Source organism: Podarcis tiliguerta (genome assembly GCF_965153285.1).
Source record: "Podarcis tiliguerta genome assembly, chromosome: 8".
Classification (NCBI taxonomy): domain Eukaryota; kingdom Metazoa; phylum Chordata; class Lepidosauria; order Squamata; family Lacertidae; genus Podarcis; species Podarcis tiliguerta.
This window is the reverse complement of record NC_139541.1, coordinates 50,405,643-50,418,404: the sequence shown is the minus strand read 5'-3', so window position 1 is coordinate 50,418,404 and position 12,762 is coordinate 50,405,643. Positions and strand designations below refer to the sequence as shown.

Genomic DNA, 12,762 nt, shown 5'->3' with positions numbered 1-12,762 from the left:
CCTTAATGTATCGGCTGCGGCTGTAAGTGAAATACAGCAAAGCTCCTCTTGCCACTCCACTCCAGAGTTATGCTCTGGTCTTTTCTGACCCAAGTGCAGCAGCTTCATCTGCAACCATACCTCCCTGCAGTGCAACTGTGGCTTCTTACACTGCTTACATACTGTCAGGGAACTGCCATCAGTACTGGAGGGGGAGCGCAAAAGCCAGAGGGATTCCAGAGAGCATCCAGGGATTGGGAGAAGCAGCCCATATTCTGGGGAAGAGAATCAGCGTAGCACCAGTGGAGAAGAGGGGCAGGTGGGGGAAGTGGCGAGGCGGTCCCATGACTCCTTGCCTGGGACTAGCGGGGAGAGTAGAGGTCCTCCGTTGCCCACGCCCTCCCTGCGCAGAAGGCTTTCGTGCAGAGAGGGTAGGCGGAGACTAGGCGTCAAAGAGCTTCTTGGCTGGAAGAAGTTTAAGAAACGCCCACTCACAGATTCTGCCAGCGACTGAGTCAGCCATGGGTGAGTGGCTGTCTGGACAGAGGAGGTTCACTTTGGCAGCCCAGCCAGGTGTTTGCACCCAGCCAGGGAGATAGGCACCTGCTTACGCACGAGCAACCCCTTAGAACCATTACACATACATTCAAAGTATTCTCCCCACAGAATCCTGGGAACAGAAAGTTACCTCCCACAGACCTACTATTCCCAGCACCCAGTGCAAACTGCAGTTCCCAGGATTCTTGATTTGAATGTATGGTATGTGCACGCAACCTTTGTGTTCAAGGGGAGGAAACAGAACATGCAGGAGCACACCCCTACCCCCCCCCAGCATTGTTCCAAACAAATATTCAATAAGAGCCACAGAAGCAGCAATGAGCCTTTTCTTGTGGGGAGAGGGTGGGTGTGTTAAAAATCAACACAAAACCCCTCAGTCCACAAGACTTTAAAGGTAAGAATGCTCCCCACAATTATTCACATTTGCCTGCCCCCAAAGATTACCCTCTCACTCATATTTATACAAAACCACGTTTGTGTCCCTATTAATGTTACCCATACCCAGATTTCCTGAGCACCATTAAGTAAAATTTCTGTCCTGATATTATGACTCCAGAGAAGCAGCTACAGAAGAAAACCTCAACTCTGTCAATGGAGAAGAGACTGTCCCTAAGGAACTTCCAGACACTGCAGAAAGTAGCCCAGAAGCCAAGGCAGCCTCCAGGGTAATTGTTCATCTCACCTTACCTTTGGCTTGGAGATGTGGCTTGGTTAGGATACAGGTAGCACCTGTGGGTGATTTTGCACAAGTACCACTGATGTGAACGGGCTCAGTGGGTTGTTCTCTATGACTGTCTTGAGGCTGCTAGAGCACTCAGTGTGTATCTGCGAAAAGTTTCATGGGGCAGGAGGACTTGGGGCTGTTCTTACTACGAAGAGAACACCTGGATGTTAGAAGGTTTTCCCTTAGTTCTATCCTTGACATTTTCTCCCAGCTGTGCAAAACATTCTAGTGCCTTGGCCTGTCTGACATTTTTCTTGTCAAGGTCTGGGATGCTATACATCTGGTTATCTGAAAACCTTCAAGCCAACCTACCTCCACTGCCTCTTGCACCCATTCCCGATGCTCTTTTTTCTAGTCCCCATTGCCAGCTGCTTATCAAGGGGAAGAGGAGCTTCCAAAGAAGAGCGAGGTGGAGACCAAGGAAGTCCTGTGGTGTGCAGAAGCAGATGATCATCATCTGACAGGCGTAGAAGAAGTGAGCAGGAATTTGTTTTTATCATTATTATTATATTTATTCATGTAATATATGTGTATATCACTTACTCAGAAATAATTTTCTCTAAGCTGTGAAAATAAAATAATATAAGACAATATGTTAAGAAACCACAACACTGAAAACAGTCCAGCGATCAATCTGATAAGCCAAAGGTGGTCACACTTCAGGGCAAACAAGAGCATTCAAGTGCTTGTAAAATAAAATAGCCACTTGCTTAATATACAAGGGGAGGGGATGCCATAGTATCATCATAACTAAATGCTCTACTCCTAATGATGGTCCAGTTCTCCAAACCTTTACCCCAGTCTCCATCTGCTGATTATTCAAGGATGGGCCAAGCTGGACTAAAGAGCTGGAGCCATGTGTGGCTATGCCACTTCATGTTGGCTGAAGCCCACCAAAGTCCCTCTCTCCAGTGTGTGCCTCAGATGTTTGTGTTCGATGATGACCTCTGCTCCCAAAGAAGCTAGGTCTTCCTCTTCAGCCTGAGGCAGGAGACAAGCCTGATCAGCAGCAGCAGCCAGACCCTTCCCATGCAGGGAGGCACAACAGTTGCAGACCTTGGTTATCACACTTGGATTGGCTAAGATACTGGGAAGAGGATCAAGACTGTAATCATCCTATGGAAATGTGCAGTACATGGGGTTTTGCACAGGAAGAGCCTGAGTAAAGGTCAGAATGTATGGAGATCCATCTTTTCGGTGCCAATCCTGCAGCCACCATGCTTTCCCCACAGCTGCATTGGCTGTCCTCATCCTGAACTGGATCTTGGCATTTGCTGACATGCAGCCTCTGCCCCTCTCTCTTCCTGATCAGGTATTTGACATCATGCCGCTGTATGGGATGCTGGAGCCGAGTGAGATCCAGCGGATGACGTTCACATTCTATGGCCATGCTGACATCGTTGCTCGTGTCAAAGCCATCTGTGAGGTTGAAGGGGGCCCCACCTACGAGATCCTACTCAGGGGTGAGGCCTCCCTTGTGAGTTATGCATTTGACAGGAAGGAGATTGACTATGGGCTCCAGGTAAGTGAAAGCTGCACACACTTGACTCTGCAGGCCTCCGGCAGGTCACTTCAGTTATTTTCCCAATAAACATGCCTTGCTGAAATCTCCCCCTGTGCTTTCCTCCAACCCACCATCCTGTGATGAAAATGTTTTGGAGAAGTTTATGGTGGGTTGAGTCTTATGGGGACTTTTTTCAAGCCTGAACTTGTAGAATGGGTTTCCTAATTGCCTCTGAAGTACTTATTATATGCAAGAGAACACAAAAATGCTTCTGATCACAGTAGACCACTGGAAGCTGTGCCTAAGCTTCCTCTTCCTCAGCTCCCACCCATTTCTTGTTTACACCTAGTTCACACCCACTTCCCAAAAGGGAGCCCAACTTCTTTGCCTTTATATATGCTTTCCCTCCACATGACATCCCACCCCACAATACCTCTCAGCTGGAAGAGTGTCTGTCAAGTCCACTGGATTTCTTATACCTCAGAAAATGGACTCTCAGGCTCCAGGTGTTGCTTCTGCTTATACCCTTCAAACTTCCACTCTACATGCTTCTTTCTTGAATTGCACATTCTATGTAAGAACCATGCTGTCTGTCCCCCTCCCCACAAGGACCCTGCTGAAAAGGACTGCCTTTCCCTCTTCATTGGGCCCCATTGAAAGAGTTCAACAACACCTACTAAGCCTGCCTTAACCTTGCCTAAAGTGATATTCAGGGAGAGAATTTGGGTCCTCCTTGGCTTTCCACTTCCTCCTCCTCACCACAGCAAAACCTGCAGTGCAACTCCACTGCCTTTATACTCCTGAGAGGCTTGCTGAGCCCCAGAACCGGGGTGGCGGTAGGGAAGGCTCTTTCCCTAGATATCTGCTCTCTGATTAACCTAGCCATTCTCAGGTGGCCTCTGTCAGGTCCTTATGCTTCTAATACATGCACCCCTCCAAGCAGAAGTCATCCCAGAAGATGACCTTCTCTCAGGGTTGGGCATAGCCAATTTCACAGCAGGGTTTGATCCACAAGGTCACTCTCTCCACCTGCCCTACACCTTGTGCAGCTGACCCCTGCGGAAAGCAGGATTGAACTCTCCACACATCAGCTGATGTGCAGGGAGTTCAATCCTGCTTGGTCATTATCCCCACCCCACTGCCAACTTTGGCATGTGACTGAAACAACTCATCTGTTCATCACCTGGCATCAAATGACCGAGAGGCAGGTGATTCTTCTCCCCTGCCAAAGTTGGCCCCCATGGTAGGATTAAAAGATCTGGCTTGCCAGGCCAAAAAGATTCCCCACCGGGTTAAGGTTAGGGTGTTAGGATTAGGGGGATGGGGGCTCAGGTTCAGGGATGCAAGGCGACATAGATATTGCATTCACATGATCTGAGGATACACAGCAACGTTACCAAATCTTTCTTAAAATAAGATTTCTGGTGACTTAGGAGGGTCCTGCTCAACATCTGGAAACATCTGGAGATATTTTGCTGCTGTCAAAATCATCAAAATACAGCAGACTAGTGCTGGTTGGACAACTTTACACATGTGCAGAGCATCACGTATGATGTGGTGTTGGAAATATTACATGATCTCCTCCCAAATAGCTGGTTGGTGTTGAATCAGAGGAGGGATGGAAAGAGGGGCTCAGGGCAAGATGCTTTCAGCATTGCAGCAAAAGGTTTGCATGTTCATATTGGCATCACTCTCTTTTCTCTCCCTAAGCCTTTTGATCAGATATGTGTGACTGAGATTACGCTGAAAAATACAGGAAAAGTTGGATTTGAATACTTTGTGACTAACACCATTGAAGCTTCAGCCAATAACCCTGCACCTGGTGTGCCACTGACTCTGCCTGTTTCTGTGAGTAAGAGCAGAAGCCGGATAGATGCTGTTGTGTTTAAGGGTCACTTCTTTATGCATTTTGATTTTTGAATTATTGTGCAGATTGTGCAAAGCAAGGCAGGCTCTTGCAAATGTGTCATTAGAATTCAGGTGGAATCTGCCTTCAAGCATGAACCCTTTTTAAGTTAAGGCTTCCTTCCTTCCTTCCTTCCTTCCTTCCTTCCTTCCTTCCTTCCTTCCTTGGCCTCTCTCTCTGTCTGTTCTCTGAAAAGAGCTTTCCTTTAAGATAACTCATTCATTTCACAAAGACTCAGGCTGAGCAGCACCCCCCCCCCGCCCCTCTGTGCGGGGTGAAGTCCATCCTATAGATGTCAGAAGGGAGGTTTTTGGTGTGGAGAGCCTTCCTCTTTTGCTACCTGCTCTAGGTTCCTTTCTTGTAGGTGGGTCAGCATTGAGCCGGTTGCTCTTTCACAACAAGAGAGGGGAGCACTGACCATTTTCCTAACTGGAGGGAAATGCCCCTAAAGTGTTTAGTTATTTGGTGCCTCACCAAGAAAGCCTGTACTTTTCTTAGCGCAGGCCTGTGAGATGGCCACCAAATCCTGTCCCTGCTCATCTTGGGTGGGAAGAAGTAAAATTTCCAGCAACAATAAAATTCAAAAAGGTGGGGAGATGGCAACCCTGCCCCTAGACTTGAGACACTGGCGCAGTCCATCAATCTGGGACTGGGTCTGTGAAGATGCCACACTATCCATGCCATCATCTCTTTCCATTCCTTTAATCCTTACTTAGGAATTTCTTTGAAAGCTCAAATCCTTCTGTACATTTAAATGGGAAAAGCAAATGTGCTTAATTTGCATGATGTCTCTGGTAACTAAACCTGGCTTTTATTTGGTGGGAAATCTAAATTTAAAAAACAGTGCAAGAGTTTACACAACCATCTGTGAAACAGGCTAACATAATGTTTCTCACTGATCCAGTCTGTGCCCAAGACAAAGAAGATGCCAGGCTGTCCACTTAAACCATTCTATGGAGGCAAGATTGCTCAACCCTCTATTTGGCAAGGAGCAGCGTTACCTATTCAGGATTCTCCCAATTGTCTCTCCTAGAGTTATATTGAATCTGGGAAGGAGCAGGTGTTGAAGGTATATTATTTGCCTGGCATTCCGGAGGTCTTCCAAAGAACCTTCCAGATCCAGGTGGCCCACATGGATCCAGAACTTATCACCCTGAAAGGAGAAGGAATCTTCCCCAGAATTTGCGTAGATCTACCCATAAATGTTAAAGGTAGGGGTTAGTATCCTAGAGCTTCCACCTTCCTTGGAAAGTGCAGCTCCCATCCCTGGTCCAAACTCTCACCCCTTTGTGCTTGCTGTAGGAAATGACCAGTACAGCATCCTCCTAAGAGAAGTCAAGGAACGCATGGAGCAGGATTCACACAAAGATTCCATCAGTAACTCGGAGGCAGTGGGCACAGACCCAGCCATGGAGGAATCCAACTCTGTAGTAAGATTAAAAGCTCCTTTGCTTGCTTGTGAGCTAGGCTGGGCTGGGCTGGGCTGGGTGAGGGCTGGAGTTGACCTGGAACACATTGGCAGGGGGAACTGGAATTATTATTATTATTATTATTATTATTATTATTATTATTTTATACCCTGCCCATCTGGCTGGGTTTCCCCAGCCACTCTGGGCGGCTTCCAATAGAATATTAAAATACAATAGTCTACTAAACATTAAAAGCTTCCCTAAACTGGAAGAGCCATGCAAGCCACACAGTTCTGACATGCAGAAGGAAGGGCTGAGCAGGAGCACAAAATGGCAGATGGCTTCTTCAGAAGGGCAAAAGTGGGCATTGGCAACCATGGAGGTGTAGGAGGCCAGTAGATCAAAAGGAACCGACAGAAAAGGGAGCTTTCTGGTGCTGATGCTGTAGGGGAAGCAGGAAGGACTATGCAGGATTGGGGTCAGGTTGGCTGACTGTCTCCTTGGTCTTGACAGCTTGCCATGCAAGTGCAGTTGGAGGTGGAGAGGCTCCTTGTTCGAGAACATGCCTTGGAGCAGCAGAAGCAGCTTTCCTGTGACCCAAAGGAGGACCCTGCCATCAGCCAGCGAATTCGCCGCAGATTTGTCAAGTGGGTGCAGATCTCCTCCCTATGGCCACTTCCCCAGACTTCAGGGTTATGAGGGGGGCTCCCAGCACCTGAGTACTTGGAAATAAGTGGAGAATCTCAGGAAACTGCTTGGTCCTCCCAATCCACCCAGTTTCCTCTGCCTCTGGGAAGTGGGGAAGCTTTCACCATGTGAAGTTTCTTGGCTTCGCTGGCAATCTCTATTTGGACAGTCTGCAATCTGTAGCAAGCCCCCAGACTCTGATGCATAGAATCCTGTCAGAGATGCATGGGGAGTCAACCCATGGCTTGTCCAGGTCTTCTTAGCTGAATGCTGTTTTGAATCTACCTACATTTGAACTATAATAATAATAATAATAATATAAGGGGAGCCTACTGGATCAGCCAACAGCCCATCTAGTCCATCATCCTATTTTCACAGCAGATGCCTGTGGGAAAACTTGAAGCAGAATCTGAGCACAAAATCACTCTCCCTTCCTGTGGTCTCTAGTAACTGGCATTCAGGAGTATTTCTGCCTCCAGCTGTGGAGGCAGAGCATAGCCTTCATGGTTGGTAGCAACTGATAACCTTTCTTCTTCATGAAGTTGTCTAGTCCTCTTTGAAAACCATCCAGGTTCATGTCCATCACTGTCACCTGTGGGAACAAGTTCCATATTTTAATAATGCTGCATGAAGAAGCATTTTCTTTTACCTTTCCTGTATCTTCCAACATTCAACATTCAATTGGATAATAAAAGTAATCCCCTCCCAAAGGGCTGCAGTGCCATTTCTGTGATTGGCACAATGTTACTTTCCGCTCTGCTTCCCTCTGCCATAAGTATGCTCTGGCACTTAAGTGAAATGCTTAAATCCTCAAAGTCCTGTTGAAAATGCAGCCCTCGCTATCCAGCTGAGCATCAAACATCTATTTACAACCAGCCGTTGCTACTTTTTCAGAGCACAACTCCCTGAGTACATCTTAGACTTTGGCTACATCATCCTGGGCACCGTCCGGACCCACATTATCAAAATCACCAACACTGGCCAGTTTCCTGTGTCCTTCTATGCCGATAGGCGGAACTTGCGGGACTCAGGTAATAAGGAGATCTGGTTCCTTTTCATTTCTAGCTCAGCCTATCCTGAAAACTTGATTGATCAGTAATTGAATGGGAAAAGCATATATAAATATATTAAAAACCCAATGAATTTGCCACCAGTACAAGCCCTTCCCCTCCCACCCCAATTGTTTTACTCTCAGACACTGAACACTTTTTTCCAAATAAGGTTTTCTTCTGCATCCAGTTGCCCACTATGGGCAGAGTATGGGTAAACACAAAGACCAAAGAGAGAAGGAGATGTGTGTCATCTGCAGACTGATAGCCCTGTCAGGATTCACATCTGATCCTGCTCAGTTTGCCCTGTGCTGGGAAGATTATTATGGTTGGAATGGCTGCTCATCTGACTGCTGTGAAGGTGGTCAGTGGTTCCCTCAGCCCCAAATTCTTGAAATAACACTACACAGAGCCCTCCCTACAATTGTATTTCTAAGGTTTGAGATTTGCCTATCAGCAATACAGCTATGTGGACGTAGCCCCTTCTCATGCTAATTAGCAAGAATATGCATTTGTTAGGTTTGGCTGCTAATTTCCCACATTCAGTTTCTCTCAGAGGGAATTGTACCAAGCAGGCAAGCCTGACATGGCTGTGCTGCCTCCAGTTTTCCAACCCCAGGGGCTTCCTCAGCCTAACCTATTCCCTGGGTATGGGGGATAAAATGGGTGGAGAGAGAACCTTGTGCAGCCATTCTAAGCTCCTTGGTGGAAGGGTGTCACGTCAGTGTAATTGAAAACAAACAAACCAATGGCTGATTCCTCCCTGCACACCTGAATTGGCAAGGAATGACATTGTTGCTCTTTTGAGCCAGGTTTCGACACAGAGCTGGACAGAGTGAAGAACCTGCCCTACTGCGAGACTGAGACATTTGGAGTACGATTTGATCCCCAGAGTGCCAACCAGCCCCTGGGAGAGGTGGAAGTGATCCTGCCAGTCAAGGTGCCTTTCATTTCGCAGCCCGCCATGCTGCACTGCCTTGGGGCCCTTGGCTGAGGCTGGGGATGGGGAAGGAATTTGGGAAATTGGAAAAATGGGACACTGCAAGGAACTGAAACTAGTGGGTTCAGCCCTCGTAGTTGACATGTCCTAAAAGGCAGGCAAAGTTTATGATGCATCACAGCTAGGATGTAACTTTCAGAAAGAAATGCAGTCATCAGCAGAGCCATGAACACCCACTTCAGTTGTAGCTACAGCTGGCCTCCCATGATCCACTTTGAAGTCCTTGGAGTTAAGACAAAGCCTGCCATGAATTATGGAGCCACATGGGTGGACAGGGGAGACCAGCAACTGGACAACTGCATGGGAATTTATGGAGGGCAGCTGTATAGGCCATAGTAAAGGGGAAGGGACATAGCTGTGTGGTAGAACACTTGCCTGGCATGTAGACTGTCCCAAGCTCAATCTCTAGCAGCATCTCCACATAGGGATGGGATAAGATTTCCTATCTGAAACCCTGGAGAGTCGATCCCTGTCAGTGTTGACTGTACTGGCCTATATGGACCCATAGTCTGACTCAGTATAAGGCAGCTTTCTGTGTTCCTAAGAACGGCTTAGGAAGGCCACATCTGACTCCAAGGCAGACAGTGTGCTCCAAGAAGTGCCATAGGCAAACTGAGCCCTTATAACTAGAGCAATTCCTTCTGTCTGAACTGAGCCCAGCTCTCTTTGGTCAGACCAGGCTCCTTAAAAGTGCTCTGGCCTGGAGTATAACACTCCTTTGGGACACAACAATGCTGTATAATGGAGTGTGAGAGGTGGGGCCGTGCCAGATTTTAGCATTGCACAGGGCAGTGCTGAAATTTGAGAGCCCCATATCTGCCACTGTGGCTCTGCCCACTTGTCAAACCTGGCCTGTGAGTGGTGGGGGAGAGACCAATCCTGTAGCTCCAGGCTCGATCTGCAGCACATATATATGATTTCTCCACCATTTGATACCTGCATGGTGCCCCAAGTGCCATTAAGCGTACAGTGGTACCTCGGTTTACAAACTTAATCCATTCCAGAAGTCTATTCTTAAACCGAAACTGTTCTTAAACTGAGGTGTGCTTTCCCTAATGACGCCTCCTCACCGTTTGGATTCCGTTTTTAGACCGAGGTAAAGTTTGCAAACCGGGATACTACTTCTGGTTTTGCGGAGTTCGTAAACCAAATCGTTCGTAAACAGGACTGTTCTTAAACTGAGGTACCACTGTATGTGTGTTAGAGGTTCCCATTTCCTGCACATGGTGCTTAGGTCCTGTTTGTTTTCTCCAGGTCCTGACCGGACCCACATTCAACATCTCTCTACGTGCCATGGTGATTATGCCATCTCTCTGCATGTCCAATGACAATTTGGAGTTTGCTGCCACTCAGTGCGGCCAGTGCCAAGTCGAGACAATCCAGCTTCACAACCAGCTCCAGGTCACCTGTGAGTGGTTTGCCACCAGCAGCGAGCAAATAAAAAAGGTAAAGTAGACCTGGCCGCAGGCTTCTCTTTCCCCTTTTCTGACCATCAGGTTCCACCCTGCTCTTTCCACGAGGGTTGCCACCTCATCAGAAATGAGTCAGCCTCTCCTGTGCCTTGAACAGCAGCTCAATCTCCAGAAACTGACCAGTGAAGCTTTGCACTGGATAGAGATTAAGTTGTACTTAAAGGTGTAGTTACAGATGATAGCTGAAAAGCTGACAGAATCTGCCCTCCTTTTTCTACTCCTGAGGCTGAGTCCTTTTGATCCATAAAGCACTGAGGCAAGGTCTCCAGAGGTTCAGAAAGGCAAGTACTCAGAGGCAGGCCCTGTAGCTGGTTAAGCCCACAACAGGCAATTCAGCTTCAGACTCACTTGAGCCACTGAAGAATGCAAAAGAATATAAAACAGTGAGGTAAAACACTCTCCAAGAAACATTGGTCCATCTACCTGGCTAGCAGGTTGTTGCATGTAACAAAACTGCAGGCACCTGAATTTCAGATGCAGTTAGGGTGGGAACAGGTCTGTTCACAATAGCACAGAGATCCATTGCTCAGTGATGTCATTGTTTGTTGTATGTTTAGGTGGACAAGCACATGCCAATGGCCTTACGTCGGAAGATGCGCCGTGAGTTAAAACACAAGCCCAATGTCTTTGAGATGATCCCTCCCTATGGGATTCTGGCTCCGGGGGAGAGGCTCAATGTGCAAGTCAAGTTTGCACCCAGAGAAGAGGTAGGAGGTCAGGATGCTGTTCATGCTATTGAACAGTTGCAACTCTCGTTGCAAAGAGGGTTCAATGGTAGCACATGAGAGTCCTCTAGTCAGTATTTGGAGGGGGGGGGGAGTGATGATTTAAATGATTAATTTGGTGACAGTTAGTGTGAATTATTTTAGCTTTTTAAATGTTGACAGACAGGTCAATGAGTCTCTTAGAGTTGAACCACAGCATTGATAGCCCTGCTATTGATAACATTGAAAGCGATGATGTTTTGGAATGGAAGGCTAGGTCAGCGGTGTGTTCATCCAGAGTCCTTAAGGATCAGAACATGGGAAGGAACTTGGCCTCATTGAACATAGAGCACATGAGGTTAATAAAAGCTGTCGAGAATAGGCTAGGTCCAGAACAAGTTGGGGAGAAAGTGACTATTCTGTTCCATTTGGAGCACTTTAACTTGTTTTTATAATAGGAATGGTTTTATCTGTTTTTTAATAACGACATGTTGTATTGTTGTGAAAGATGGGTAAGAAATTTTACAAATGACAAATAACAAATAAATAAGGTATCAACAGCTTTAGCCTTGACAGCCAAGAGGCCTTTTCCAGTTGAGAGGGTGAAAGAAAAGTGCTGATGACAGGCCATGAGGGATGAGAGGAATCTTGGTCTGGCCCAGCAAAACAATCAAAAATCTTATGGCACCTTCCAGGCTAATATATATTTCACGGCAGGAGGTTTCATGGGCTAGAGAGAGCCCGCGTTATCAAACATCAAGTGCTGCCTTCTGCTGGCAGGTGTATTTATATCAGCATGGGTGGTGGAAGAGAATGTTATAACAGAGTGAGGCCAGAACTCCCAGCATTATAATAGATGGGTAGTTGGCATTACTATGCTGAGCACAAATGTAGAGCAAGACAGTGCAACAAGTATGAATCCATGGGCATAGTTTTCTTACGACTGCTAGGCAAGAGCTAAACTTGGGCCTTTCTATATTCTTTCTTTCTTTCTTTCTTTCTTTCTTTCTTTCTTTCTTTCTTTCTTATATAAAAAGAGGTTGGATGGTCATCTGTCAGGGATTCTTTAGCTGTGAATCCTGCATTGCAGAGAGTTGGACAAGCAGGGGTCAGCAACCTTTTTCAGCCATGGGCTGGTCCACCATCCCTCAGACCATGTGGTGGGCCAGACTATATTTTGAAGGAAAAAACTGAACGAATTCCTATGCCCCACAAATAATCCAGAGATGCATTTTAAACAAAAGCACACATTCTACTCATGTAAAAACACCAGGTAGGCCCCACAAATAACCCAGAGATGCATTTTAAATAAAAGGACACATTCTACTCATGTAAAAACACACTGATTCCCGGACCATCGGTGGCGATTGGGCCGCATCCAGCCCACAGGCCTTAGGTTGCCTACCCCTGGACAAGATGAATCTTGGTGTCCCTTCCATCTCTACAGTTCTGTGAAATAATCTCTCCAACTTTTGTTATCTTAGAAATCCTACCGCCACTACCTGATTCTGAGCATTTCCCAGAGCACCCAGCAGCTGCAGCTGAATGTCTCTGGGCAAGGTCTGGAGCCGCGTCTAGAGTTCACTCCTTCCATTCTGGAACTTGGGCCCCTCTTGCCTTATGCCGTTGGGGATGAGGCTGAAGTGGTGGTGAAGAACCCTTGCAGCTTCCCCATTGAATTCTACTCCTTGGAATTTGACCAGCAGTATCTGTTGGAAGAGCGGGTAAGAACCAAGCACACTTCCTCCCATCTGAGGCTGCAAACTCTAG

At 47.0% G+C, this 12,762-nt stretch overlaps 1 protein-coding gene across 1 annotated transcript in view; it reads left to right on the top strand.

Moving 5' to 3' along the window:
- Nucleotides 1–12,762, top strand: part of HYDIN (HYDIN axonemal central pair apparatus protein) — a 142,595-nt gene that overhangs the window by 62,550 nt on the left and 67,283 nt on the right. Inside the window, exons 25-36 of the mRNA XM_083454603.1 lie at nt 1,094–1,202; nt 1,617–1,736; nt 2,574–2,783; nt 4,476–4,613; nt 5,705–5,882; nt 5,974–6,101; nt 6,594–6,727; nt 7,662–7,798; nt 8,629–8,756; nt 10,071–10,262; nt 10,846–10,995; nt 12,477–12,716. Coding sequence (XP_083310729.1) covers nt 1,094–1,202; nt 1,617–1,736; nt 2,574–2,783; nt 4,476–4,613; nt 5,705–5,882; nt 5,974–6,101; nt 6,594–6,727; nt 7,662–7,798; nt 8,629–8,756; nt 10,071–10,262; nt 10,846–10,995; nt 12,477–12,716 — 1,864 coding nt within the window. The remainder of the gene's footprint in view (nt 1–1,093; nt 1,203–1,616; nt 1,737–2,573; nt 2,784–4,475; nt 4,614–5,704; nt 5,883–5,973; nt 6,102–6,593; nt 6,728–7,661; nt 7,799–8,628; nt 8,757–10,070; nt 10,263–10,845; nt 10,996–12,476; nt 12,717–12,762) is intronic.